The 27906-nt window shown below is 53.4% G+C and overlaps 1 protein-coding gene across 3 annotated transcripts in view; it reads left to right on the top strand.

The window, feature by feature from the left end:
• MDGA1 (MAM domain containing glycosylphosphatidylinositol anchor 1) overlaps positions 1-14896 on the top strand; it is a 55118-nt gene extending 40222 nt beyond the window's left edge. The window contains exons 8-17 of one of the 3 annotated variants that reach the window (XR_014295410.1): positions 2624-2920; positions 3754-4038; positions 5674-5825; positions 6657-6834; positions 7072-7095; positions 8089-8241; positions 8599-8750; positions 13364-13494; positions 13713-13821; positions 14540-14627. Coding sequence is in view for 2 of the 3 variants with exons in the window: in XM_082637160.1 (XP_082493286.1) it covers positions 2624-2920; positions 3754-4038; positions 5674-5825; positions 6657-6834; positions 7072-7095; positions 8089-8241; positions 8599-8733; positions 13364-13494; positions 13713-13821; positions 14540-14631 (1556 nt within the window). In the remaining variant the exon portion in view is untranslated. Of the gene's footprint in view, positions 1-2623; positions 2921-3753; positions 4039-5673; positions 5826-6656; positions 6835-7071; positions 7096-8088; positions 8242-8598; positions 8751-13363; positions 13495-13712; positions 13822-14539 lie in introns of all 3 variants that reach the window. The other 2 variants (XM_082637160.1, XM_082637161.1) reach the window with 2 other exon arrangements.
• Positions 14897-27906: the final 13010 nt, after the last annotated feature.

Genomic DNA, 27906 nt, shown 5'->3' with positions numbered 1-27906 from the left:
TAAATGTATCACTGCAAACTGTGATTCATGAGAGTCAGGAAAGAGTTTCCTAAGATAGCAGGTTTGATCTGAGATCTGAGGGAGGGGCAGGATTTTAGTAGGCAAAAGAGAGCAAAGGGAGGGTGGAAGAGAAAAGTAGGCCAAGGAATCAGCATGTGCAAAGGCACCGAGGCAGGAAAGTACATGGAGCATTTGGCGCACTGAAAGAAGGAGAGTGTGGCTGGGAGAATAGAGTGAGATGAGAGTGGAGAGGTTGGCAGGGGCCAGATTTTGCAGAGGATTTGGGTCTTTATTCCAATAATAATAAATAACGATAATGAAATAATGGCCAACATTTACTGAGTGTTTACTATGTGTTCTGATGATTTTATATTTATCTCATTCGCCTTCATGATTTACTTTATGGGGTAGATGGTTCATCTTCAGTTTTTAGAGATGAGGAAACTTAGGCTCAGAGAGTTTAAGAATCTTACCTAAGGTTACACATCAATAAGTGGTGGAGCTGGGATTCAAACCCAGGCAACCAGACTTCAGAACCTGCTCTCAGCCACCCCTGAAGGGTTTACACTTTGAAAATTACAAGAGTTTGGACGGAGTGACTTTGGAGAAGGTCTCTGGAATCTCATCTCCAGCCCCCAGTACCTTGCACTGAGTTGCTGGCTGACTTTGGCTAAGCCTCTTCAACTCTCTGGGCCTCAGTCTCTCCTCTATGAGACATTGAACCAGATGGCCTTGGAAGCTCTTCCCATCCTGACATCTGAACAGGGAGAGGCCAGGTGTAGCTGGAGGTGTCAGGAAAGGCTTCCAGAAGGAGACAGACTTGAGCTGGGTTTTGGGAGTGGACTAGGCCTCCACAGATTGCACAAATCCATTTTGCAAATCACAGAGCCATGTCTGGGGTGAGGAGCTAGGGACTCAGACACGAATGCCACAGCCCCATCATCAGAGCTCACTGCCTAGACACACAGATAGACCTGTTGCAGAAGGGTCAGGCAAGGTGGAGGAAAAGGAAAGACAAACCTTAGATAAGACTCAGGAGCTAAAGGTGGGGTCTGCAGAGCATCTAGGGGCACAAGAGGAGTACCAGGCTGCCCGGGGTTGTCAGGTAAGGCTTCTTAGAGGAGCCATTTTCCATGTGTGCATTTGCCCATGCTCAAGCCCATGAGAGGAGGGACAGGGAGCCCCCAAGGCATATGAGACTTGCTGTGTTCAGGAAGTATGTCCCTTACAAGTGGATCCCACAGCTGGAACACAGGATGGGAAAGGAAGATGAGGCTGGGGGTTGACAGAGGCCAGAGCACAAGGGCCTTGTTAGAAGAGCCAAGGAGTTTGAGCTTTAACCTGAGGGCAGTATGGCCTCAAAATGGGGGGACAGCCCTTTATCTTGTGGGGGCAAAGAAGGGTTGGGAGCTGGGGTGTTTTAGAAACAGGGAAATCAATGGGGTACAGGGCCATTTCCTTCATTTCACTCGTCAGCTTGATGCCTAGGACATAGAAGCTTTTTAAGGACCTGTGGAGATGGTTTAGAATAGGAAAAATAAATTAACTGGCTCCAAAATACAAAGGGAAAACTGCAGAATTAAAGCCAATAAATGTATAAATGTTTACAGAGTATAAATTATGCTAACTAGATAATTGGACTTCAGCTTGCCTTGTAGAGTTATTTACGATTTATATTTAATGTAGACATTTAATTTGTTTGATGTGATATGGGATGGGACCCATGGAAGTCTTTAAAAGACCCTTAATTTGGGCAATGTGTTGGGTTAGATTAGGTTTGGCTGTGAATAACAGAAAAAAACCTAAATAATGGTGCCTTTAAATGAGCTAGATGTGTATTTCTTCTTTATGTACAAGTGAGCAGTCCAGGCTGGAATAGTGGCTCTGCTCGACCAAATCCTCAGAGCCCCAGGCTCCATCTTGTCCTGCTTTTCTGTTATCTTTAGCATGTGCCCCCTCGTCCATGATGGCAGTGCCAGCTGCAACCATCAGTCTGCATTCCAGCCTGCAGGGAGGAAGAGAGGCACTGCCTCTCCCTTTAAAGACTCACACCATCTTGGCCAGCATTTAGTCACGTGACCACAGCTAGCCATAAGGCAGGCTGGGAAATACAGTCTTTATTCTGGCTGTGTGTCCTGCTAAAGCCCAGATATTCTTTCACTTTTGAAGAAAGGGTAAGGATGTTGGGGGACAGACTACCAACCTGTGATAACACTCCAGAAAGAGAAGATGGAGGCTTTCACTAGAGCAGGGCCAGTAGGCAGGAAGGAGGGGATTGAGGGAGAAGATATTTAGCAGAACTATTTAAAAAGTGGAACCCCCCCAAATAAATAAAAGGTGGAATCCCCCAAACTTAGTAATATTGGGGATAAGGGGATAGAAAGAATTGGCCTGGACGACTTCAACACTTTTTCTGAGTTGGGAGACCTTGAGGTAGAGACCCAGGAGGTGGAGAGTATTTGGGGAGGGGAGTTCTGCTTTGAAGATACTGCAGGATCTGTGGAACATCGGGGATGGGAAAGGAGGCTCGCACTTAGAGGGAGGGAAGCAGGAGCCCCAGAGCAGAGGCCGGGGTGGTGAGGGGAAGCTCTAACCCCGCTCCTACCTCTTCCCTGCCCCGCAGTGCCTCCCACCATTAGCGTGCCCAAGGGCAGGGCCGTGGTGACTGTGCGCGAGGGCTCGCCCGCCGAGCTGCAGTGTGAGGTGCGGGGCAAGCCGCGGCCGCCTGTGCTTTGGTCCCGTGTGGACAAGGACGCTGCGTTGCTGCCCTCGGGGCTGCCCCTCGAGGAGACCTCGGACGGGAAGCTGCGGCTGGAGCGCGTGAGCCGCGACATGAGTGGGACCTACCGCTGCCAGACGGCTCGCTATAATGGCTTCAACGTGCGCCCCCGCGAGGCCCAGGTGCAGCTGAACGTGCAGTGTGAGTCCCACCGCCCCACCCAGACTACCGTCCAGAGCTGTCCCTCCCGGTTTACAGTCAGGCCTGCCCCCTCTTCACCCCTTCACCCACCCTGGTCCAACCAAACCCCTCTGCTGATACCCCTAAACCCTCCTTGACCCCCGTGCTCTAAGACATGGAGGTCCATGACCCTTGCCACACTTCTACTCCATCTTCATTCCCAGGGACCCAGTGAGCAAAGAAATAACTGATTTTGCCAAGTGAAACTGGGAGTTTGAAGGAGGAAGGAACCTTCAAGGGAACACACTGCCTCTGATAGTATAATGACGAGAGTTAATTTACCGCGTGCCAAGCACTGTTTTAATGCCCTAACTCATCTAGCCCTCCACAGCCCTATGTCTAGATTCTGTTATTCACCCATTTTTACAAATAGGGAAACCGAGTCACACAGATGTTAAGTAACTTGCCTAAGATCTCACAGCTAGTTAGAGGCAGAGCTGGGGTTTGAACCTAAGCTATCTAGCTCCGGAGATCATGCTGTAAATCCCGACGTTATGCTGTTTTTCATTACACGGAGGGTGAGGGGACCATTTGAGGTATGAATAGAGGCCCAGTCTGGGAAGCTCGGCTGGAGGTTTTGGCCGGGAAGGAGTAGGTATCTGCAGGTCGGAGAGGTATGAGTGTGGCTATTTTGTATGTTGTGAGTGTGTATCCGCCCTGAGACCCTTCCAGGATGCTGGGGGGTGGGGTAGGGGTGGCGGGAGTAGGGGCGAGTACGTCGCCTCCCCATGGGGCCGCTCCTCAGACCCCACTCGGTGGGAAGAGGCCCCGCTGACCGCCGCCCCCGCCCCCAGTCCCGCCGGAGGTGGAGCCCAGCTCCCAGGACGTGCGCCAGGCACTGGGCCGACCAGTGCTGCTGCGCTGCTCGCTGCTTCGAGGCAGCCCCCAGCGCATCTCCACGGCTGTGTGGCGCTTCAAAGGGCAACTGCTGCCTCTGCCGCCTGCCGTCCCCGTCGCCGCCGAGGCCCCCGACCACTCTGAGCTGCGCCTCGACGCCGTCACCCGCGACAGCAGCGGCAGCTACGAGTGCAGCGTCTCCAACGACGTGGGCTGGGCTGCCTGCCTCTTCCAGGTCTCCGGTGAGTGTCCCGACTGCCCCGCCCCAGCCGACCCCGCCCACCTGGGGCCAGGCTCCGCCCCAACCCCAGCCCTGCCCAGGCTCGGCCTGGGGCCCCGCCCTTTCCGGCCTAACTGCGCCTGGTTTAGGGCCCTGCCTTTCCAGGACCCGCCCATGCCAGGTACAGATACCGCCAGGCCTCCCGGATATAACCAGGACCTCCTCTCACAGCCCTGAACCCGCCACTTGGCCACTCTAGGTTTAGGCATTCCCCTTTCGAGGCCCGCCTCGACTTGGCCTAAGCCTCGCCTGTTTTAGCTTGCCCGGCTCCTGGCATCTGACAGGCCCGCTCCCTTCACCAGGCCTAGACTTCGCCCCTCTAGCTCCAGGAGCACCAGGTGTGGGCCCTTGCCTTTAAAGGCTCATTCACACCTGGCTTACGCCCCGCCTACGTGAGGCATAGGCTCCACCCCTTCCAGCTCTCTGCTTCCACCTGTTTGAGTAGCAGGCGTCGCTTTCCCTCCAGCCCTGTCCACGTCAGGTTTAGACCGACCGCTCAAGCCCTGGGCACCGCCGCATCTCAGCCATCACTTCTCAAGTCCCTCCTCCTTCGTCCTTGGCTCTAGAGGCTGCAGATAGGAAATCTCTTCCTGACTGCGGGCCCAATGTGAGGGGCCTGAGCTGTAGCTTAGAGGAGGGAAGAAGCGCCTCAACCGCTTCTCTGGAACGTCATGGGTGGCGCTGGGCCAGCCAGCACACATTTCCTGAGCTGTCACTCTAGAGGTTCAGGCCCCTTGGTGCCCAGAAATCCCTTTCAGCCCTATCTCTTCATGTCATTCAGGTGGGCATTTTGGGGCTGCAGATGGGCGTGGATGGGTCAGAAAGGAGGGAAGGTCGTGGTGAGAGTGGAGGGGAAAGGCCGGACCCACTCCCTTCTCTTCCTCCCTTGGGGAGAGCCAGTACCCTGTCAGAAGCAGCACCCCAGAGGAGAGCCCCAGGTGTGCCTGTCCCCCATTTTACTGCGCCCCCGCTCTCCCAACAGCCTCCGACTGACTGGGTGCCCCTTTAGCTCTTATTTGGATCTCCTCACTCAACAGTGGGGGGCTAGGGCCACAGGTCACTGGCCACCTACCCAGCCCCTCCTCACCCCACCCAGCCCTGCCAGCCAGAGGCCCCTGTGACATTTCCCACCTCCTTCCCCTCCCCTGTTCTCCCACACTTTCCCTGTCTCCCCACCTTTTGGCCACTCTCTATCTCTCTTCCCTTCCTTCTACCTCAAAATCCTTGACCCTTCTTGGTGTCTTCTATCCAATTCTCTTCCCCTGTGTCTTCTCTAATATCCCTTCTCTGTGTCTTCCCACATTTCTCGTTTCCGTCCTTTCCTTGGCCTTTCCACTCCCTTCTCACCAACACCACCTCTTGGATTCCCAATCTCCCTTTCCTCCATCTCCCACCTTCCCGCCTACCCCTCATTCTCCCCAATCTCCTCTTCTCCTACCATCTCCTCTCCTCACAATATTCCTTCCTTTTGTCTCCCCCCCACCCTCTCTCTGTACCACACATCCTCTTCTGTCGCCCTCTCCCGCACCTCCTCTCTCTGTGTCTCTCCTCATCCCCTGCCCCTCATGGCCCCATGCCCCCCTCCCGGCCCTCTCAGCCAAAGCCTACAGCCCGGAGTTTTACTTCGACACCCCCAACCCCACCCGCAGCCACAAGCTGTCCAAGAATTACTCCTACGTGCTGCAGTGGACCCAGAGGGAGCCTGACGCTGTCGACCCTTTGCTCAACTACAGACTCAGTGTCCGCCAGGTGGGCCAAGGGGGGCAGGGGCTCAGGTGCAGGCTGGCTCTGGGAATGCTCATCAAGCCAGGGGGAAGGGGTTGGAGACACATTGACCCTCTTATAGATAACTCTTCAGAGCCAGGGGAAAAGTGTTCTGGACACAGGAGCTGGGAGGCTCTAGGGACCTGTCCCCTTTGAACCCATGCTCTGGGCACAGCCCTGAGAATTAGGGGTCTGCTGGGTTCATGTGGGGGAAGGGGGGCAAAGCCAGTCTTGCTCACAAAACAGAGAATCTACTCTTATATCATAAGCTTAAAGCATGAGCTTAAGTCTCATCTACAGGGTCTCTAGGACACAAGGCCAGAGTCACTATACGAGTCTTGAGTCCAGTCCAGTTGCATGTGGTTCTGCCCAGACTAAGGGGTAGTTGGGTGGAGGGTAAGAGTGTGACTCTGAGTCAGACTGCCTAAGCTAAAATTCAGTTCTGTATTAACTTGGGCAAGCTACATCTGTTTGGCCTCAGTTTCTTCATCTGTAAAATGGAGGTAATTATACTATTCCAACTGATAGGATCATTATTTTGAGGATTAAATGAGTTAATAATTGCAAAGCATTTAGAACAGTGCCTAGCACATTAATTTTTCAATATGTGTTACTATCACTTATTATTAAGACCGCCCTGGGAGGTGGGCATGGAAGGGGTGATTGCTCTATCTTACAGATGAGGAAACTGAGGGCCTGGCTTCCTAGTCCTTTGCTCTTTCTCCTCCCCTGCACTGCCCCCCAAAGTCACACCAGGGCCTGGGCTGGTGCTTAGGTGGAGGGTGTCGGGCATCTGGGAACTCCCTGTATCTACAGTTGAATCAGCAAAACGCCATGGTGAAGGCCATCCCAGTGCGGCGTGTGGAGAAGGGGCAGCTGCTGGAGTACATCCTGACCGACCTCCGAGTGCCCCACAGCTACGAGGTCCGCCTCACGCCCTACACCACTTTCGGGGCTGGAGATACGGCCTCCCGCATCATCCACTACACAGAGCGTAGGTGGTGGTGGCTGTAGTGGTGGGATACGTGGGCCCATCTCATGCCCAGGGGACCCTCCATATTCCCCACGTGGTTCCTTGGGGTTCTCCAATGTGCAGTGTCCTACTCTGTCACTGCAGGCCAGGAGCCTCTGGCCCCCAGGCCTACTCTGGGGACCGTGTTCCTAAGCCCAGGCACCCTCTGCACAGCCCCACACCTTGGTTCTGACTTGGTTTTCCTGCTTGCTTTCTCAGCCATCAACTCTCCCAATCTGTCAGGTGAGACACCCCTACCCACCTCCCCTTCCCTTTAGGGACACAAAGGCTCCCCTGGTGGGAGGGACCCCAAGAGATAACCCAGAGAGAAAATAGTGTGGAGGCCAGAAGTTGGCAGAAAAAGCAGAAGGGAGCAAGGCTGGGCTTGGAGATATTTGCATCTAGGATTTATTCTGGGGCTTAAAGGCTTGAAGTGAGGGTGGAGTCAGGAGGACATCTCTCTAACTCAGGGCCTTTTGTCCTCACTCAGCACCATTCACTGTCCCCAAAAGAAAAATGGAAAGACCAGGCTAATCCACATTCTCTGTTCCCTGGGGCAGAGGTCCTTAATCTGAGATCCATGGACCACCCCTACAAAGGATGAGGAGGGTCCATGAAACTGGACCCTGGAAGGGCATACAATGACTTATTTTCCCTAACTTCTAGAAATTTAACATCTTCAATGATGAATGTAAGAATGTGGTATAATCACTACCTGTGACTCTGTCATCAGTGGAAATCCAATGTTTTCACATCACCTAAAAGTTTTTGCAGCCATCTCTAAATATCATTTCCATTTATTAGTATTTCAAACTACAGTAGTTAGACCTAACACTGGATCCTGTGATTTAATTAGATAATAGAGAAGCCCACTTACTATTATATCACAAATTTATTTTTTAAATATTTTGACAACTGTATTTCAATATAATTGATTTCCTTTGTAACCCTGTGTTTTTCATTTTATGCACCTAAATAATTATTCTGAGATGAGATTCTTAACTTCACTAGACACCAGAAGGGTTTGTGGCACAAAAAAGATTAAGAGGTCCTGTTCTGGGAATAAATTTGTCAGGGGTTCCATTGCCTGGTTTCTGAAGCCCTGGGATCCTGGGCCTGCTGCTTGGATGCTTGGGAGCTGTCTCAGGGGTGACCAGGAAGGCAAAGCTGGACCAGGGGACTTGAAGAGGCTGACTCTCTTTGTCTCATTCCCTCCCAACTCTGCCCTGAATACAGACAACACCTGCCACTTTGAGGATGAGAAGATCTGCGGCTACACCCAGGACCTGACAGACAACTTTGACTGGACCCGGCAGAATGCCCTCACCCAGAACCCCAAGCGCTCCCCCAACACTGGTCCCCCCACGGACATAAGTGGCACCCCTGAGGGTGAGGACATGGCCTGCTGCTAGGATTGGAGAACAGCTTCAGGGAGGAGTCTAGCCCTAGGGAGCCCCGGTCTGAGGGGAGACACAGCCCCAGCCTCAGGGAGCCCTGGTCTGAGAGGAGAGAAACAGCTCTGAGCTGCTAGAGGATTGGGAAGAAGAGAAACTGCAGCAGAGCTAAGAACTCACAATTGCTGGCTCAGACTCCTGTGTTGTGCCGTGAGGCAGGGAGGACTGGGTGGGGTGGGGTGAGGCACCTGGGATTCAGGCAGCTGATACTAAGGCCAAAAAGGAATCAGATGGAAAGAGGCCTGGGAGGGGTGAGGGGGAGACTGTTGGCACATCTCCCCCTTCCCTGCAGGCTACTACATGTTCATTGAGACATCAAGGCCCCGGGAGTTGGGGGACCGTGCGAGGTTGGTGAGTCCCCTGTACAATGCCAGCGCCAAGTTCTACTGCGTCTCCTTCTTCTACCACATGTACGGGAAGCATATCGGTGAGTTGAGGGACCAGGTAAGCTGCACGAGTGTGTGCTGGGGCAGGGAGGGGTGTCCACAGGGAGCTGGGGACCGGCCCGGGTAAGGCCTGGGCATCCCAAGTTGGCTGAATCACAGATCCTTGTAGGGAATATGAGCAGAATCTGGGCAAGGGGGAAGTCCAGAGCCAGCTTGTCTGTGGTTTTGAGATGATCAAGACTTTCTGAGTCTGCAAAGAAAGTGGATCCACCAGGCTGAGTCTTGGAGGGGATGGAGAAATCAGCTAAGAGGTTGCATGTATTGAGTGCCTGCCAGGTGCCAGGTGACATCCTGGGTTAGGGATGCATCTGTGGTCTTATTAACCCTCACAACCACCACGTGTGGGAGGTGTTACCATATAGACCAGAGAGGTTAAGCATTTGCCCAAGATCACACAGCAACCCAAGTCTGTCTGATTCTCCAAGCCCTAAACGCAGGGTTGGAAGGGAGCTGCTCTGTGAGCAGTGAGGGGAAATACTACTTCTTAAGCATGACCATGAACCTAAGGAGTGCCCTTTGGGAAGAGATGGCACTGGTAGGAGTGCCACATTAGTCAATGAACTCATCAGTTCAGCCATCATTTCCAGAGCTCCTGCTCTGTGCCAGGCATCTAGTGCTGCAGTGAACAGGATGGACAAATCCCTCATCCTCTTGGCACCTACAGTCAAGTGGGAGAGACAGACGTTAAATAATTAATTGCACCAGATAGGATTTGGTGACCACTGTGATGTGTGTCTGCAGCAGAAGGACAGAGGCCAAGACAGCTGATAAAAGGAATAGTTGACTGACTCTGGGGGCTGGTTATGGAAGACTCTGCTGAGGAAATGACAATTTTAATTTTATTTATTTGTTTGTTTACATATTTATGGGAAAGGTAATGTATTTTGCACAGGTCAGAAGGTACAAAAGGGTTGCATAAGGAGAGTCCCTCTCCCATCCCAGTCCTCCTGCCACCTAGAGTCCCTTCCCGGAGGCAATCAGTGTATTAGATTTTGGGGCAAACTTCCAGAAATGCTTTAAGCATGTAGAAGCCAGTACACATATATTCTGTTTCCCTCCATTTTACACACACTGTTCTGTGCCTTGCTTTTCCCTCTAAACTGTGCATCTTGATGATCAGGCCTTAACAGACCATAGAAAACTTCATTGTTTTCCTCAGCTGCATGGTAGAGGAAGTGACTTTAAGCAAGTGTGGACCTAAAGGCTCATTGTGAAGTGTCCACAGCTAGAGTGATGGGTCGGGCCGAACTGATGAACTAGAATGAGGTGGGATGGAACCTTCTGCATCCACTGGGGTCCCCCGGGCCATCCACACAATCCAATTCACCCATGACTGGGTCTGGACTTCGTGAGAAGCTTCCTGTGGGGTAGGTGGGGGTGAGGGTGACCAGGACCTCCCTGCACAGCTAGAGTAACCACTTCAAACCAATCCTGGTTTGCCCCAGCCTCTCCCACTTTTAACACTAGAAGTCCCACATCCCAGGCAAACCAGGACAGTTGGTCATTTTGTCCTCAGCTCAGGAGGGGCACGGGAGACCCAGCTGGCAAGAAGAGCATGTTGGACACAGTCGGGCCCTGGGAGATCAAGCCTTAAGAGCTGGGATGCCCAGGTGCCTGGGAGCAGAAAAAGCCCTGAGGGAGCCGTCTGTGCTCCAGAGCTTGCTTGGTGTCCCCCAGCAGGTGGGACAAACACCAGTCACTGAAAGCTTCTGGGAGGCAGGTTTGAATTCCACCTGAGGAAGATCCTATAAGTATCAGATCTTCCCAGCAAAGGAATGGGCTATCCTGTGCCTGGACAGGAGGACTGTCCAGCAGGGGTGCTGTGGAGGTGTCCCCCACTCGGCCCCCTTCCATCACCATCTTCTCTAGGCCTCCCGTACCGGATCTGCCCCTGCCTGCTTCTCTGACCTCATTTTCTGCTGCTCTCCCCTGACTCTACTCAGTTCAAGCACACCGGTCTCCTTGCTTTTCTTTAAGTACTTGAGGCCTTAGAAGCCTTTGCTTGTGATATTTCCCCCCGCCTAGAATGTTCTTCCCCTCTCCTCATTCAGGCCTCCTTGGACAGGTCCCTGACAGCCCCATGTAAAATACCTCTGTATCCCTTTCCTGCATTATTTTCTTTATAGTGCTTACTGCCAAAAGAGCATAAGCTTCAGGGAGGAGAGTTCTTTATCTTATTCATGGATGTGTCTCTGGTGTCTAGAATAGTGCCTGCTTAATTAGATGAATGAATGAATGAATGAATAAAGGGGAGGTGGGGAGGTAGGGAGGGCTGGGCTTGATGAACCCTGAGATAACTTCTTACCCTGAGAAGCCTCTTTTCAGTCAGTCCTGATGACAGTGATGGAAAGTTCTTCATTGACCATTCAGATATTGAGAACAGATAGGAATTTGATGGGGACTTTCCCTCAGGAGCCAAATAGGGAGAGAGGATATGAATCCCAGTAACTGCCACACTGTAGAGCAGGGAGTGGTCTGGGCATGGGGAACTGCAGTTTAAGGTCTCAGAGTTCACAGGAAGCACAGAGGGCACCCAGCTCAAGCCTGGGAAGACTTCTTGGAGGAGGTGACATTTCAGAGAGGGCTTGAAGCACAAAAAGGATTTGGTCAGGGGAAGATAGTAGGGGAGGGCATCTCAAGCAGTGGGAACAACCCAGGCAAAAGCCCAGAGTCTGGAAAGCTGGACTGTGTCCAGGCTGCAACATGTAGCTCAGTGTGGCTTTGGAGGTGACAGGAAGATAGGGAAGAATGTAGTGAGCGGGCACCCTTAAAGCCCTGGCTGACCCTGTGAAACGCTGTCAGGAAGAGGGGAGATCTTGGAGCTGGTGGGATGATCAGGGAAGGGGGCAGAAATTCAATTTTGGTTTGAGTAGTGAAAAGGTGGGGTTCCCCCATTAGGGTCCTTGGGGCAGGGTGGTGGAGGAGGAAGAAACGGTTTGGAGATCCCGGTTGGACCCTGGAGATTGGGGGATTGGAACCAGGAAAGATCTTCAGTTAGGGGAAGAGAGGGAGGTCCCTTTGGGGCTGGTGAGAAGCCCAAAAGTCACTGGGGCTTGGGCCCTGCCTAAGCCAGTGTGGCATCTCCCGGCCCACTGGGTGCTGGCTTCAGCCCTCTCAGGGCCCCATCTACTGGTGAGGGTTCTCCACATGCCTTGAACCTTTGTTTGCTCCTCCCCCAGGCCTGGGTCTGCTGCTGGGGAGGGGTGGGTGTTTCCTGCTGTCCTGGTCCCTCCTCTCCCCTCCCCTCCCACCCCACCTGGCAGCTCTGGGCACCAGCTGTCCCCAGTCCTTGTGTCTCACTGGCTCTCCTAGGTCCAAGCCAACTCCTTTCATCTCAGGCAGGTAACATTTGGTGGCCCTCCCCCACTGGGGGTCCGTCTATCTGGTGTCACAGATGGTGTGGCTTTGTCTGGTGCAGTGCCATGGAAATGCCAGCTACCAGGTGCCGTCTGAGATTGATTCCCCTTCTCTCTGAGCCAAGTCTTTATGTCATAGGGGGCTTGAGATAGGCTAGAAGAGCCGGCGAGGGGGCATGACATTGCCTGGGTGCTCTTCATCAAGGCCTGATCCCTTTCTTCTCTTCCATTGCCCCTCAGCATCTCCACAATCCCAGGCCCCTGGGTCTGTGGGCAAAGGGGCTCAGCACCCCTAGGCTAATAACTCCAAAATTTTACATTTTACCACAGCTATGTAGCACATATACTAATATCTTTCTTTAAATCAACTCACTCCTTTTTTCTTAGCTTTGTCCTAGGCATCAATATTAGAGAAGTTGTGGGTTTGAAAGGCTAGCTTTATTCACCTCTTAAAACATATATATAAGTATGAAATTTTTCATTGAGGTATAATGGACATTATATTAGTTTCATATGTACAACATAATGATTTGACATTTGTACATATTGCAAAACAATCACCACAATAAGTCTAGTTAACAACCATCACCAGAATTTTTTTTTCTTATGATGAGAACTTTTAAGGTCTACTCTCTTAGCAACTTTCAAATATGCAATAGAGTATTATTAACTATAGTCACCATGCTGTACATTACATCCCCAGAACTTATTTATTTTATAACTTGAAGTTCGTACCTTTTTAGTCCCTTCACCCATTTCACCCACCTGCCACCCTCCAAGTGTTAAATTTTTAAAGTCCGTTCCTGTACCTCCAGAAATCATTGCATGTATCGTATACCACCAAGCGTGTGCATTACGTGCTTCGGGAATCCTGCTCTGTGTTCAGATATGGGCCCCAGTGTCCTGGGACAACTCCCCTGTCTAGAGGGGGGAAGGGTGCTGTGTGTGGGTGTGTTTGTGTGTGTGAGTGAGTGAGTGTGTGGGGGGAATTAGCTGATTAGGAAGGAAAGGAAGAAATGAAAGAAAATTTGCCAATCGTCCTGATATATGGAAGCCCTGCTGCCCGGCTGCTGTCCCCTTTCTTTCCCATGCTGAGGTCCCCTCTGGGATAACAGGACACCAGGCCAGTCTGCGATGGGGAGAATGTCCTGTCCAGCGGGGACTGTGCTGCGGGCAGTGGTAGGGAGTTGAGCCTGGTGAATGGGGAAAGGTGAGGGTGCCCCCTCACTGCCCCCTCTCCTCACACCCACCACAGGCTCCCTCAACCTCCTGGTGCGGTCCCGGACCAAAGGGGCACTGGACACGCACGCCTGGTCCCTCAGTGGCAATAAGGGCAACGTGTGGCAGCAGGCGCATGTGCCCATCAACCCCAGCGGGCCCTTCCAGGTGAGTCTGCTGGGCCCAGGGCTCCTCACAGCTCTCCAGGCCTTGGGCCATCGCTCCGGCCAGGGAGCCCTCAGGAGGGCCCAGGGCTTGCTTCTGGGAGCTGAGGAGAAAAGCTTGCCGGGATGGGGGGCCTTCCAGGGAGACGGAGGCTAAAGGCTGGAAGTCTGTGGTGCAGAACCTCCCTCATCCCTGCTCCCTGCTCTCTGACCCCACCCCAGATTATTTTTGAGGGGGTTCGAGGCTCGGGCTACCTGGGGGATATCGCCATAGATGACGTCACACTGAAGAAGGGAGAGTGTCCCAGGAAGCAGATGGATCCCAATAAAGGTGCAGGATGGAAAGAGGGCGGGGGTGCTGAATCTCTGGGGGACTGTGTGGGTGGGTGCCTGTGTCAGGGGAGGCGTTGCTGTCTGAATTGGGGTTCAGAGTGGCTGGGTGATGGGATTCATGTGCTGGTAATTGTGGGAACAGCTGCTGGTGTGTTTGGTACCCACCTTGGACCCCACCCTGGCTCAGGCTGTGGGCTGTATGGAGGACAATGAGACCACCAGACCCTCCTGTGAGCTTACTAAGTTTACAGTAGCAGCATCTGTGTCTGGGTACATCCGTGTGTGTGTGTGTGTCCAGGTGTGAATGTGTACCCCTCCCCCTCTGCCACTGGGGGCCAGGTGTTGGCAATAATAACAGCTAGAGTTTACCAAGTGATTACGATGTACCAGGCAAAGTACAAACACCTGTATATGCGTGATCTCATTTATTTCTCACAGCAGTCCTCTGGGTGGCTCTTCCTATTAGACTCATTTTACAAACGAGGAAACTGAGGCCACTGAGGTTGAGTGAATTGCTCTGTGTCTTATTTAGTGAGCCACAGGGCCAGGATTTGGACCCAGCAGGCAGAGCACACCACCTCATGTCTTACGAGTGTGTCTGTGAGCACAGAGAGGGGGCAGGGGAACAGCCCTCCCGTGGCCTGCTGGCTGCTCCTCCCTGGCCCTGCTGAGCTAACCGGAGCCCTGGCCTCTCTCCCTTCTCTTTCCCGTCACAGTGGTGGTGATGCCAGGCAGTGGAGCCCCCTGGCAGTCCCGCCCACAGCTCTGGGGACCCATGGCCATCTTCCTCTTGGCGTTGCAGAGATGATGAGTGCTTCGTGGCCCCCCCCCACCCCGCCCCCGGCACACCAAAGTGTCCGCATCGTACCAAAGACTGACCCCGTGCCAGCCGGGGTGCCCAGGGGCAGAGCCGCCCGCCAGTGAGGGGGCCTGCATTGGCTGTGAGGATGAGCAGAGAACAAGGACAGCGGCCCAGCACTGAGGCCCCGGAGACGTTTGTTCGACACAGGCACACACTCACTCACCCACACTCACACACACACAGATATATTAAAGCACAAGTTTCTATCTGACCTGCCAGCACCTTCTTTGCTGCAGAGACAGGGGACTCGCCTGAATGGCATCCACCACTCCAGGGACCTCAGCGCCACATAGGCCTTGTCCTGGCTGCACCTGCGGTGTGTTTCTGACCTTCCCCTGTCCCTGACTCAAGGCTGAGCTCAGCCCCGTGGCTTTACCAGAAGGAGCCAGAAGGGGAGCAGACACAGGAGCCCTGCCCTTGGCTGGACTCTAGCTGGACTCTAGGGCCCCCTGGGATGGAGGAGGCCAGGGTCAGAGGGGGCCAAGCAGGACCGACTCTGCGAACGACAAAGGACATGAGGCACCAGCTGCACACAACTCTGTTCCCAGAGCGAAGGCCAGAAGCCGGAGAGCCCAGGCCACCCGTATCCCCTGACCCATTCATATCCCGCCCCTCACTGTGCCCCATTCGAAGGGACCTAGCACAGGGTCTTGGGCCCGGACAGTCTGGAGACTGACCCCTTCCCCACCCTCCCCATCCCACTGCACCCCACCCCACAAGGAGCTGTATTCCTGAGAGCACAGTCCCTGCCCTGCTCGGCTGGCCTAACCTCAGCCCCCAGCTGAGCCAGGGGGGAGGGGTGGTGGCCAAGCCATTTTCTGGGGTGAGGCTTGGCTCTGAGAGGGGCAGAGGAGAAGTCCTGCTTTTTTGATTTCACGCCCCTATATTGGACATTGATTTTAAGAGTAGAGTGGAACCTCCATTTCTTACATACTTGCCATGAAGGGGTGCTCTGGATGGGGTGTGTGTAGGGGGCTGCCCTGTCCTCCTCCACCCCAAAGCACTGTCTAATGGGCTGTTCCCTTCCCCGCCCAGGGTCAGTGAAGGAGGAGGGGTTTGTAGAGCTGGGGGTGGTGTGTGGGGCAGTTGCTGGTCACCATGTTCCCTGGGAGCTGAGCCTTGTGCCCCCAAAACTGGGAAAGGGCTCCGTGCCCTTGGTCCTGGGTTGGGAGACTGAGACGGACATGATGGGACCTAGACCTCCTCCTCACCGTCATCCGTGAGCCCCCCTCCTAGCGGTCCATGGGAGAGAGGAGGCCCAACTCCTTCCAGGGTGAGTCATCACGTGTGTGTGCATGTGGCGGTGTGGGTGTGCACGTGTGAACATGTGTGGGCCCATCTGTTGTCTGTGTACCACTGTGGGCATATCTCTGGCAGGAGTGTGTGCAAATATGTATCTGCGTGCGCTGTGATCCATATGTGAGGCTGGGTCTAACCCCCGTCTCTTGTGGGTGCCTGCGTATGTCAGTATGTCCATCTTCATGAGTGACATGAATGATTGTGGAGTGCTGGCCAAATATGCCGCTTCAGCCCTATTCTGTAGTCTCAAGCTGCCTGCCACCACCTGAATTTCTACCTTTTATCCCCTATGGGTGACAAAGAGCTTACAGATGGCCCTATGGAAATGAAGGCACCTTTGGTGGCGGTGTCACAGGGCTCCTCCTGGAGCATTTGGTGGTGACAGCTGCAGAGAAGAGGCAGCACTGCAATGCCAGGAGGCAGGCAGGAAACCAAAGTAAACGCTGCCCATCTCAGCTCTGTCAGGCTGGTGTTATCATCATCACCAACAGCTGGTGGGTGGCCAGGCCAGGGCTGGAGTGGGGACTCCTGATACCTGACCAGCGTGGCTGCCTTCCCGGCCCAGCCAAGGCCTATGTCCGAAATGAGTGGCTCCGGGTTCCCAGAACGTGCTGCCATTTTTCTGCGGGTATTGTTCCTTAATTGTCCCATCTGTGCAGGGTCTGTTTTCCCAACTAGACTGTGAGCTCCTCCTCTGAGCCTTCCAACCCTCCCCTGACCCCATCCCACCCTCATGCCCAGCACAAGTGGGTCTGTTATGGAAATCTCTCAACAGGCTTTGCCTAGCAGAATGGATTATAGAAATCAGTGGTTCCCAGCAGAATAGAACCACCAGAGATTCTTTTAGAAAGCACCAATGCTTGGGGCCCTCTCCAGAGATTCCAGTTTAATTGGACTGGAGTGCAACCTGGCATCAGAAATGTTTAAAAGCTCCTCAGGAGAACCTGGCCTATCACCTGCCAGGTGCTTCCCCCATGCCCTGGCTGGCATGGATGCTGGAGAGCGCTTCCTCCTTGGGGCTCCATGGTGCCCCATGCCTACTGCCCTCAGATGACCTTTGAATACATCTGTCCCCTGCTCTGGCTGCTCCATGATGGAGACCCTCTCTCCCTTGTTCACCTCCACATCTGTAGAGCTGGATACAGAAAAGGGACTCAGCATATGTCAGCTGAGCTGAAGCACATACACGTGACCCCTGAGTTCTGGTCTGTTTGGAGAGAGGAGACATGGTCACGTGGACAGAGAGTGCAGGGTGGGGGAGCACCAGGGAGCACTGCCCGGGGGAGGTCGGGGTGGGACCGGGGCAGCCCCGACTGCAGGGTGGCTTGACCTGGGCTAACAAAGTGCCCGAGGGAGCCGCTGAGATCCTTGGTCCTTGCGTGTGTCTGCATGTGCCAGCAGGTCTGCAGCGGATGTGGGTGTCAATGTGTGCTGACATTAACAGTGTGTGATGTGAGGGGTGTGCTAGCCTGTGTGTGCGTGTGTGTGGGGGGGTGTCCTGCAAGGAATGAGTGTCTTTGTGTGTCCCTGGGTGACTTGTGAGTCAGTGCTTGTCTCTGTGTGCCTGTGAGTCAGCACCTCTGTGCCATGCGTGTCTTTGTGTGCCAGTGGGTATCAGCGTCCATGTGTTGGTTGGTGGCCCATGAGGACCCCCAGCCCGGGGGAGACCAGCCTGGCTGGATCCAGTGCATCTCCCCAGTGGCAGTCTCACCCTCTGGGTCAGGGTGGCTGAGGCATTTTGTGGCCTTAAAACAGGGAGTCCAGGGTCAGCCCTCAGGGTGTTAGGGTCCTCTACCCGTCCCCTCCAGCTTGGTGTCTGGGGGACAAAGGGACTCCTGGGGCCAGGTGCTGTATAGGTAGGAGACAGGGAGCCTCAGCTTGGCTGTCCTGCCCCTGGAACCATAGACGGCCACCCGGGGTGCCGAGCTAAGCCTGCAGACCAAGCCCCCTGCTCCTGGGACGCTCCTTCCGCCTCTTCCCTCTCTGGGATAGCCCTGACTCTTCTTCCTCATTCACTTTGCCCTCTCCCTATGCTCAGTGAAAGCCCCTGGCTCAGGCTGTCAGTGCTGGGATGGGCCGCAGAGATCCAAACTCCTCATGGTGAGAATGAGAGTTAAGCCCAGAGACGGGGAGGGACTTGCCCCAGGTCACACAGACAGTTAAGGTGGAGCCAGCCTTGGAAGCCAGGTACTACAGTCCTGGGGTTGCCACACCTCTGGCCACTGCTCATGCCAGGCAGCAAGGAGGAGCTTGGTCAAACATCCCTGTCTCCGGGTGCTGGTACAGATATTACAGATGTTAACTGGGCCCTGCACTGGGAGAGGTACTGTCTCCCTGCCCTCAGTTCTGGCCCCGCATCCCAGGCCACAGCCCCTCCTGCCCCAGGTCAAGCCTGGGTGCCACATAGAGGCTGACGCCCTTTGCCCACACTGGCTATGGCTGCTGCCCTCGCCCAGGCTCCCAGATGAAAGGGACTCTCTTTCCCCTCCCCTCTGTCTTCACATGAGCCTGGGCTGGGAATGAAGGTCAATGTGTCCTGGTGTCCTTATCCTGTTGACTTCCCCCTAAGGACCAGGGGAACCTGGGGGAGGAGGGCTAATCCTTGTGTTTTCCTCTCTCTGCACAGCGCAAGGGGGACGGGGGTATTTTCAGGGTCTGTCCTCAGGAATGGGGTGGGTGTACCTGCAACGGAGGGTCCCTGTAGGGCCACTGGTTTGAGTTTCTAGGTTCAGGGGAGCCCTCCTCAATTCCAAAGGCAGGACAGCACCCCCTCTCTGTTGAGTCAGTGCTGCTGTGTGTGTGCATGGATGAGAGGGTGTGTGTGTGTGAGAGAGAGAGAGGGTGTATGTGTGAGTGTGTGTGTGTGTGAGGGAGTGTGTTAGGGCAGAAGGACCACTCTTTCCTGGGGATCCCTTGACCCTTAGAGCTGGAAGGGACCTTAAAGACCATTTAATCCAGTGTCCCCACTGTACAGGTGAGAAAGCTGAGGTCCAGAGAGATGGCCCTTGCCCACCACCACCCCCTCCCCTCATGTCACCTGCATTCATTTCCCAGGGGCCCCCCTAGGAATGCCCTCCCTCCTGGCATCCCCCCACCGCTGCTCACATAATCACCATCTCAGCACAACTCTGCTGGCCCCTCTGCACCCATGGCCTCCAAGCATCCTTCCTGCCCCAGGGTAGCCAGCTCACCAAGGCCTTTATCTCCAACCCAGGAGAAAGGGCAGGGGAAGGAGGGGACTGCTCCAGCCCCGCGGCCTCAAGACTTGGGAGAAAGCCAACCCCTCCGTGCCCAGGCCCACCCTACCACCAAGGTAAAAGCACAACAGGAGACCCTCATTAACGGGTGAAAGGGATTGGGGTTGTTTTAGTCACATGACCCCATCCTCACCCCTTTGCCTTGCTCTCTGTCTCCGCCCCAGCCTCTGCCCCCTCTTTGTTCCCCTTTCCCCCCCCCACCCCCCAGATGTAACCTCTAGTTGCGGACGCGGTTGTTTCAATCAATAAAGCTGCAGTGTTCTAGCGCTCCGGGTCAGGCGGTGTCTGTTGGCGGCAGGTGGGCTGGGCCTGGAGGGGGTATGGGTGAGAGCCTGGGGATTCCCCTCAGGCCCCTGGAGGGAGCCCTTCTTCCCTTCGGCCCCAAAATCCTGGCTCCTGCTCTGTGGCGTGGACAGTGGGGACCTGCAGCCTGGTGTCCAACCCACCTAACTCATTCACTTGTCGCTTCAACAAATACTAGCTAAATGCTGCCTTCGTGGAAGCTTCTGTTTAGTGGACACTAAGCTCATAATTGCACTGGGAAATGTATCCTTATGAGCACAATTAATGCTGTGAGGGAAATTGGTGCTCTGGAAAAAGGTAAGAGGAGGGTCTTATGTGGGTTGGGGCTCCAGGGAAGACTCCTCTGAAGAAGAGACATTTAGAAGATACCTAAAGAATGATTGGAGGGCCTCCCTGGTGGCGCAGTGGTTGAGAGTCCGCCTGCCGATGCAGGGGATACCGGTTTGTGCTCCGGTCCGGGAGGATCCCATATGCCGTGGAGCGGCTGGGCCCGTGAGCCATGGCCGCTGAGCCTGCGCATCCAGAGCCTGTGCTCCGCAACGGGAGAGGCCACAACAGTGAGAGGCCCGCATACCGCAAAAAAAAAAAAAAAAAAAAAAGAATGATTGGAGTTAGCCTTTGGGGGCAGAGGGAATCTTCCGAGCAGAAGAAACAGAGTATGCACAGGCCAAGAGGGGTGAAAAAACTTAGAAGGCTCAAGGAAGAGGAAGGAAGACAAAGAAGGAGGAATAAAATTGATCCACTACGTGTAACAACTCTGCCCTTTCCCTTCTCAGCACCCAGCCCCACCATCCCTCCTATACACTCGTACTGCCCACCCCCAACCCCCAATCTCTGTTTCTGTCCTGGCCCCATAAGCCCCACTCTGCACTCTACTTGGCCTCCCTTATTCACCACCAGTTAGCTGCCCACTTGCCCCAAAATCATTTTGTGCCAACCTTTCCCTTTTTTTTTTTTTTTTTTTTTTTTTTCTGTACGCAGGCCTCTCACTGTTGTGGCCTCTCCCGTTGCGGAGCACAGGCTCCGGACGCACAGGCTCAGCGGCCATGGCTCACGGGCCCAGCCGCTCCGCGGCATATGGGATCCTCCCAGACCGGGGCACGAACCCGTATCCCCTGCATCGGCAGGTGGACTCTCAACCACTGCGCCACCAGGGAGGCCCCGCCCAACCTTTCCCTTTTTCCAGACCTCTCAGAATGCTAAAATTTCAGAGCTGGGATGTCCTTAAAGTCACTTATTTCAATCATCTACTCCTATGCTTTCCTTGGGAGAAACAGGCTTGCCAAGATCATGGGGACAGGCAGTGATGGGGAACGTTCACTCCCCTGTGAAGGTTTGTGGCGTGACCCCAAATCAAGGGCAGATGTGTCATGATATGAACTACCAGGAGATCAGGCAAAGAACAGGAAGAGAGTTTATTGTGTTACTCGGTAGTAACAGGTAGGTGGAGCAGAGAGTTTCATTTCCTTGTTTCAGATGGGCAAACTGAGGGTCAGAAAGGTGACAAGACTACAGGCTCCATGCCCCTCCTTTGTCAGCTCACACCTTGGGTAACTTGTTGCTGCCACACCTGGGATTTCTCTTCTGGAGCTTGGAGCCCACCACTGCTTTGGGTTGGCTCGTTGGGTACCAGGAAGAGAGACTCACTCGCCCTCACTCAAGTACAGGAGCATTACTGTGAGGCTCTATGTAGTGAGGGGGACAGACTTTCTCAGAAAGCCAAACACAAGAGGCATAACAGGGATGAATTTCTTAAACCAGATGGGTATTCTGCATTCAAGGTAGTTTTAGGAGTTTATGAGTTTATGATTATGGCTCCTCACCTGGCAGGGTAAAGATGGCCACAAATCTTTTGTTATCCTACCTATAGGGAACAGGACTCTTAATTCCCTTCCCCTTGAATCTGTATTGGTCTTGGTGACTTGTTTGGCCCATAGAATGTGACATTCTGAGTTGAAGATGCCTTGCAGCTTCAGCTCAGGCCTCTTGGAATGTTCTCTCTGGGAGCCCTGAACCAGCATGTAGGACATCCAACTCCCCCAAGACCGACATGCTGGAGAGGCTGTGTGAAGGGCTCTAGTAGACCATCCCAGCTGAGTCCAGACCTCCAGCCATCTCCTGCAAAGCACCGGACATGGGCATGAAGCTGCCTTGCACCCTCCAGACCAGCCCATCCACAAGCTGAACACCTCTGTTGATGCCACAGGGAACAGAAGTATTGCCCAGCCCAGCTTGCCCAAATTCCTGACCCATGAAGTCATGGGGTAAAATAAAATAAGTGTTGTTTTAAGTCCCTGAGGTTAGAGATGGTTTGTTACAACAGCAATCGATAACCACCCTGGCGTGACTCAGCCACTTTCCAGCATCTGCTTCTTTTTACCCACGCAGTTCTCTCCTGACTCATAGTGTCTGCGCTTTCATGACTTCTGCTTTCCAGACATCTCCAGCTCTAAGTCTCCCTCACAACCTTCCAGTGACAGCTCCCAGCATTCACAGACTCAAGTTCTCGAGAGAAAGAGCCCACTCGACTGGCTCACCATTTTGTGCCCGGTCATACGTACATCCCTGGGAAACCTGTTGATAAGTTGCCCTCGGGTTAAGTGCCACCCCTGATCCAATCCACTGGGTTGGAGGAGGGGGTCATGAATATAAAACATGGCTGCCTGTGGGCCACTGCTTCAGAGAGACTGTGCGTGGACCCACTTCAGAAGGGCAAGGGGCTGGCAAGCACCATAAATGTACTTCTTTGGTTCTTCCCTCTCATTCCTCCTCTAGTGATGATCTATTCCCAGGGGCACAGTTATGCAGCGTGTGCACCACGAAGCTGATCCTATCCAAGGGCGGGTCTCAATGCAAATTGTACAGGTGGGTCAGGTAACTTCCAGGAGCAGAGTCTTGTGTTATGCACTTGTGGTGACTCAGATATTTTATTTTCGTGTCTACAGATGAGGAAACTGAGGCTCAGAAAGATGCTGTGGTTACCCAAGCTCATACAATTAGGAAGGGGAAGAACGTGGAGACGAATCTAGATTTTTGACTTTTTTTTTTTTTTTTTTTTTTTTGCGGTACGTGGGCCTCTCACTGTTGAGGCCTCTCCCGTTGCGGAGCACAGGCTCCAGACGTGCAGGCTCAGCGGCCATGGCTCACGGGCCCAGCCGCTCCGCGGCATGTGGGATCTTCCTGGACCGGGGCACGAACCCGCGACCCCTGCATCGGCAGGCGGACTCTCAACCACTGCGCCACCAGGGAAGCCCAAGATTTTTGACTTTTGGTGCAGTGTTTGTTTATGTCAGCCAGATCCTCTCCTCCTCCTCCCCTTTGGGATCATTCTGCTTTTCTCACCGGCTCATCCCCAGGAGCTGGGAGAAGCAGGGCCCTTTCCTGTGTGGCCCTTCACTTCAGATGGAAATTGTTCCTGGGCCTGATTTTCTATTTCTAGCTGCCTGACCTTTTTGCATATGTCCTTTGTGGAAAGCTACTATAATACCTTTTTAGAAAGAGGTTGGGTATAAATAAATCCAAGAAAAAAGTCGAAACTCTTCTTTGAATTCACCCCAACCCCGCATGGAGGTATCCCTCCATACTGCTTCTTGAACTGCCTGCTCCCAAATTCACCTTTCCTGGGCATGGAGCCCTATCAGCGCCCAGCAGGACTCTGTGCTCTGAGGTCAACTTGGCAGGCCCCCCCAAATGCAAATCCTACCACTCCATCCATCACCCTGTCTCTCTAGTAGTTCTGGTCTTTAAAAATATTTTGAGTTTCCCATTTCTCTGAGGCCTCATGAGGCCAGCCAAAGCTCGGCTGAATGGACTCAGCACTTTGCAAGGCCCCATGCCACCTACACATGCTGTCTTAAATAGAGCCCCACTCTCAGTGTCCCCACCTCCCAGGACACCCACCAATTCACTCTCAAGTGTGAGGTGGTGAGAAGTAGAGTAAAACATGAGTCAGAGAGGCTGCGAGTGCCAAACGTCCACACAGTGGGAGTCGCTGCTGCCATTTAGAGATGTCTATAATGTATTGTTGAGAGAGAAAGGCAGACCAGAAAAGAGCATGCTTATTACTCTGGCATTTTTTTTATATAAAAATATCTGTGTGTACTTGTGTGTGTGTGTGCATTTTTTTTCTAAGTCCAGAAGAATATTCACCAGGTTATCTGTCGTTCTCTCAGTGGTGAAATTTCAGATGCTTCTGACTCATATCTTTAGACTTTTCTGTATCGTCTGAATACTTTTAGAAGAACATGTATTATTTTTAATAACCAGGAAAAAATCTATTTTCTCGAGAAAAGAAAAGCCAGAAGTCATCAAGGACTATAGATTATACAAAAAGGTCACTTTCTGTTCTTAGCATTATTTTTATAACTACACATCACAAAGACTGGGAAAGGGCTTTGAACTTAGGCCTTGAAATCTTTTTCCTGCTGATTTATTCAGATAAAAACAGATAGTCGGAAAGAAAGGGAAAAGAATTGGCCTGCGTTGATCAGGAGTGAGGAGGTGGGATGTTACGCCAGGTTTGGACTAAGAGAAATCCCAAGGAGAAAGAATAACACTACCCGCGGCAACAAACACTACCGTTCGAGGTATACGCCCAAGCCCTGCGCATGTGTGAGTGTGTGACCGCGTGCATGGGTGTCGGCACACGGGTGAGGGCGTGTGCACGCCCTCTTTTGGACGCTGTGGCGTTGGCAGCCCCCGTGCAGCGCTGGCATCTCCTTCCCTCCCATGAATGCAGGGCCATCTAATGAGGCTTCACTCCAGCCAAAGGGAGTGTGTGGACAAACACACCCACTGGGCGGGGGCAGTGGGAGGGCTGGCCTGTGTGGCCTGGACAGGGCCTGGAGGGGATGGGCAAGAACTGCCTCTGGGCCCTTCCCAGGCTCCTTCCCGACCCAGGTGGCAGAAAGCCCCTTGGAAACTCTCAGACCCTTGACTAGAAGCATCCAGGCCTGTGCTGATCTCTGCCTCAAGACTGGGGTCAGAGAAGGTGTCCTGCTTCCATGGGAGAGAGGGAGAGAGAGGGGCTGAGGAGAGGTGGAGAGAGACAGAGACCGAGCCCAGGAAGTGGAAAGAGCACTGGGAGGAGGGGACAAGGATGCCTGGACCCAAATTCTGGCTTGTGACCTCCAATAAGCCAGCCCCATCTGGGCCTCCGTTTCCCTGTAAATTGGGGGACAAGATGGGGAACTTTAAACTTAAAGGGTCTTCCAGCTCTGGGATTGAATGAAGTGAGGGGGTGGGGTGTTCCTGAGAAAGGGGGCTCCCCCAAAGGGGTCAATGGGAACCCCGGCGACATAGCCCTGTTTTTGTTTGTGAGACTGAGCATCTTTCTGTCTATGTCCCCCTTCCCAGCACTGGGGACCCCTGTTACCCAGGCACACCCGCAATCCCTGAACTGGGCCCCACCCCTGCCAAGGGGCAGGCTGGGGTCCTTGTGGGGCGCTGGTGGGCAGATGCCGGCTGTGCCAGCGGTGTGGTGGGAGATGAGTGGGACCCACTGGGGTCTGGCCGAGACCTAAAGCAGGGGGTCTTAGCAGGGTGGGGTGACGTCAGGGTTGAGCCAAAGACAGAGGAGGAAAGAGGGACAGTCCTCAGGGAGGATGGCTTCCGAGTGGGAGGTGGCTACAGGTGGACTTGGGGGGTTGGGGGGTGGAAGCTACGAGGATGGGGGGAGGAACTCCTCCCCTCCATGGATCCCCAGAGGCATCAGAAAAGCCCTCTTCAGCCTGGCCTTTCTACCCTGGTGGTGGGGACAGCATAGTAAATCCAGAAGTCTTCCAGGAGGTCATTGGCCAACCGTGAACATCCTCTCCTGGAGTGAGGGTGGAAGTGGGTGGGAGGCAGGACCTAACTGGGTCTCAGAGATGTCCCTTCACCTCTTCACCCTGGGTCCAGAGATGGGGACAAGATGGGGGAGGGGGGTGGTGAAAATTCCCCATTTCCTCTCCCCCTGAAATGGGAATCTGAGGCCCTTTCTCTTTGTCTAAAACTTGAGAAGCAGAGAAGGTCAATCCCCGCCCCCACCCCCACCCCCACACACACAGGCTGCTTGCTACCGCTGTGGGGACTCTGGCAGGAGGCAAGTGCAGCGTCTGGTGACTTCTGGCCTGTGGAGTAGTGATGGTGGGGTGGTGAGGTGGGAGTCCTTGTCTCCGACCCTGTGTCCAGACCCCCAGTCTGGAGGGAAGTGAGCAGCCTGCCTCTGTGGGAGCCCCCTCCACTGTGGCCTTAACCACACCCCTGCTGGCACAGAGTCACACCTTTAGAAGCCTCCAGACATCTCTCCTCTTGCCTCTCTCTCACCTACCTGTCACCATGGGGACAGCCTCCAGGGCTGGCAGAGGTGTCTGCTGCCTCCAGACCTGAGCAGGGCCCAGCCCCTCTTGGCTGGTGAGAACTGACTCAGTCTGGAGATTCAGCACTGAAGAGAACCTCTGGTCACCCCCGCCATGGCTGGCCAGAGTCTTCCCTACAATATCCCTCCAGCCCTGCTTGAACTGTGCCAGTGGCCAGGAGCTCAGTACTTTGCAGGCAGGTCACTCCCTCTTGGCCAGCCATTGTCCCCTACCAACCCTCTGCATCTTGTGTGATGGTGGGGGGAAGGCTGTGGCAGAATGGGGGTGAGGGCTCTGTTCCCCACTCCAACATTTCAGAATGGGCTGGGGAACCCAGGCTGTCTCCCTTGAGTCACTCCATTGAGGCCGTGGCTCTGCCTTGAGAAGCGATGTAATGCCCAATGGGAGGGGCAGACACTGGGGTCCTGGCGCCTGGGTTCTGGCCCAGGCTTTGCCATGGACTTTCTTTAGTTCCTGTCTCTGAGCCTCAATCTTCCCACCTGTAAAATGGAAGGAGTTTGGATTGATTGATTTTCTTAGGGTCCTAAAGCTCTGATTTCCAGTGTTATTTGCTATTAGGGTAAAGAATTGGGCATGAAGAACCATCACTAATAGCCAGAATCATTGCATGTTTGTCTCTCTGGGTTAGCAGAGGATAGATTCCTGCAACACACATTTAATCTGAGGGCCCCTGCCCACATCTGGGACGCACCACCCTTGTCTGTCCCCCAGGCTCTGTCCACGTTCTTAGGTTTGACTGAACCCTGTTCCCTTTTCCAGGAATTACATCATCTTCAGGCCAGGGTGGATTTCTCTCTCTCCTCTGTTGTCATGTGGGTCACCCCGCCCAGCTTCCAGGTTCCCTGTCCACTCTGGATCCATCTAGTCATTTCTGAGCCTACCACCCTCTCCACCCGCTCTGACTGCAGAAACTCTGACCTCCTTCTTTCCTCTAAACCCAAGGAGAAAAAGAGTGGATATATGTATTTGTATGGCAAATTCACTTTGCTGTATACCTGAAACTGGCACAACGTTGTAAATCGGTTATACCCCAATTAAAAAAACAAAAACAGGAACATCTCTATCCCTTTCCCTCCATTGTCTGCTTCTCCCTTCTTGGATTCTGACCCTGAGAGGACATAGTAGCATTGTTTTTTACTATTTATTCATTTATTCACTCATTCACCCACTTAGTCACGGTTGCAGACATTGCTGGTTACCGATGTCACAGTAACTCCCTTCTTTTTTGCCCACCTCCCACCATAGAGCTTGAAAAACGGAGGTACTCATTTCTCAGCCTCCCTTGCAGCTAGAGCTGGCTTATGTGACCCAGTTATGACCAATAGATACAAGAGGAAGTCTGCTGGGAGCTTTTGGGAAAGGTTTTCCTCCCTGTTGAAAGAAGGAAACTCTGGAGAATAATCTTACCTCACCACCCTGGCCCTCATCCTGCTTCCTGCCCATGGGCATGATTGTGTGAGCTCATGATGCCTGGCACAGTGGTAGCCACCTTGTGACCATGAGGCACCAAGCACAATGATAAAAACCAACACTCTGAAGATGGTGGAGTGGAAAAGTAGAATGAACCTGGAGTCCTTAATGATTGTTTGAGCTGTTGAGTCATTCCTGAAACCACCCCATGACCCCTTCATACTACTTGTTAAGTAAACAAATGTCATAATTGTTAAAGCTTTATCAATATTATTATTTTGCTGTCACCATAATAGCACAACTTAGACATTCATTCAGTTGGTCATTTACTTACTCACGAATTCACTCATGCATGTATTCACCTTCTTACTGAATTGATTAGGATAGTGGTTCAGATGTTCTAACAGAGACCCCATGTAACAGTGGCTAAGTTAAATAGGAATTTATTTCTCTCTCACATAATAGTCTGAGTGTAAGTAGTCAAGGGCTGGGGTGGCAGCTCTGAGATGTCAGGGACCCAGGATCCATCTAGCTCATTGTTTCACCAGCCCTGGGGTGTTCTCTTGTCCACATGCTTCAAGGTGTCCCCACTG

Source organism: Mesoplodon mirus (genome assembly GCF_964341445.2).
Source record: "Mesoplodon mirus genome assembly, chromosome: 12".
Classification (NCBI taxonomy): Eukaryota; Metazoa; Chordata; class Mammalia; order Artiodactyla; family Ziphiidae; genus Mesoplodon; species Mesoplodon mirus.
Note: the sequence above shows the minus strand (reverse complement) of the source record. Positions and strands in the feature narration are given on the sequence as shown.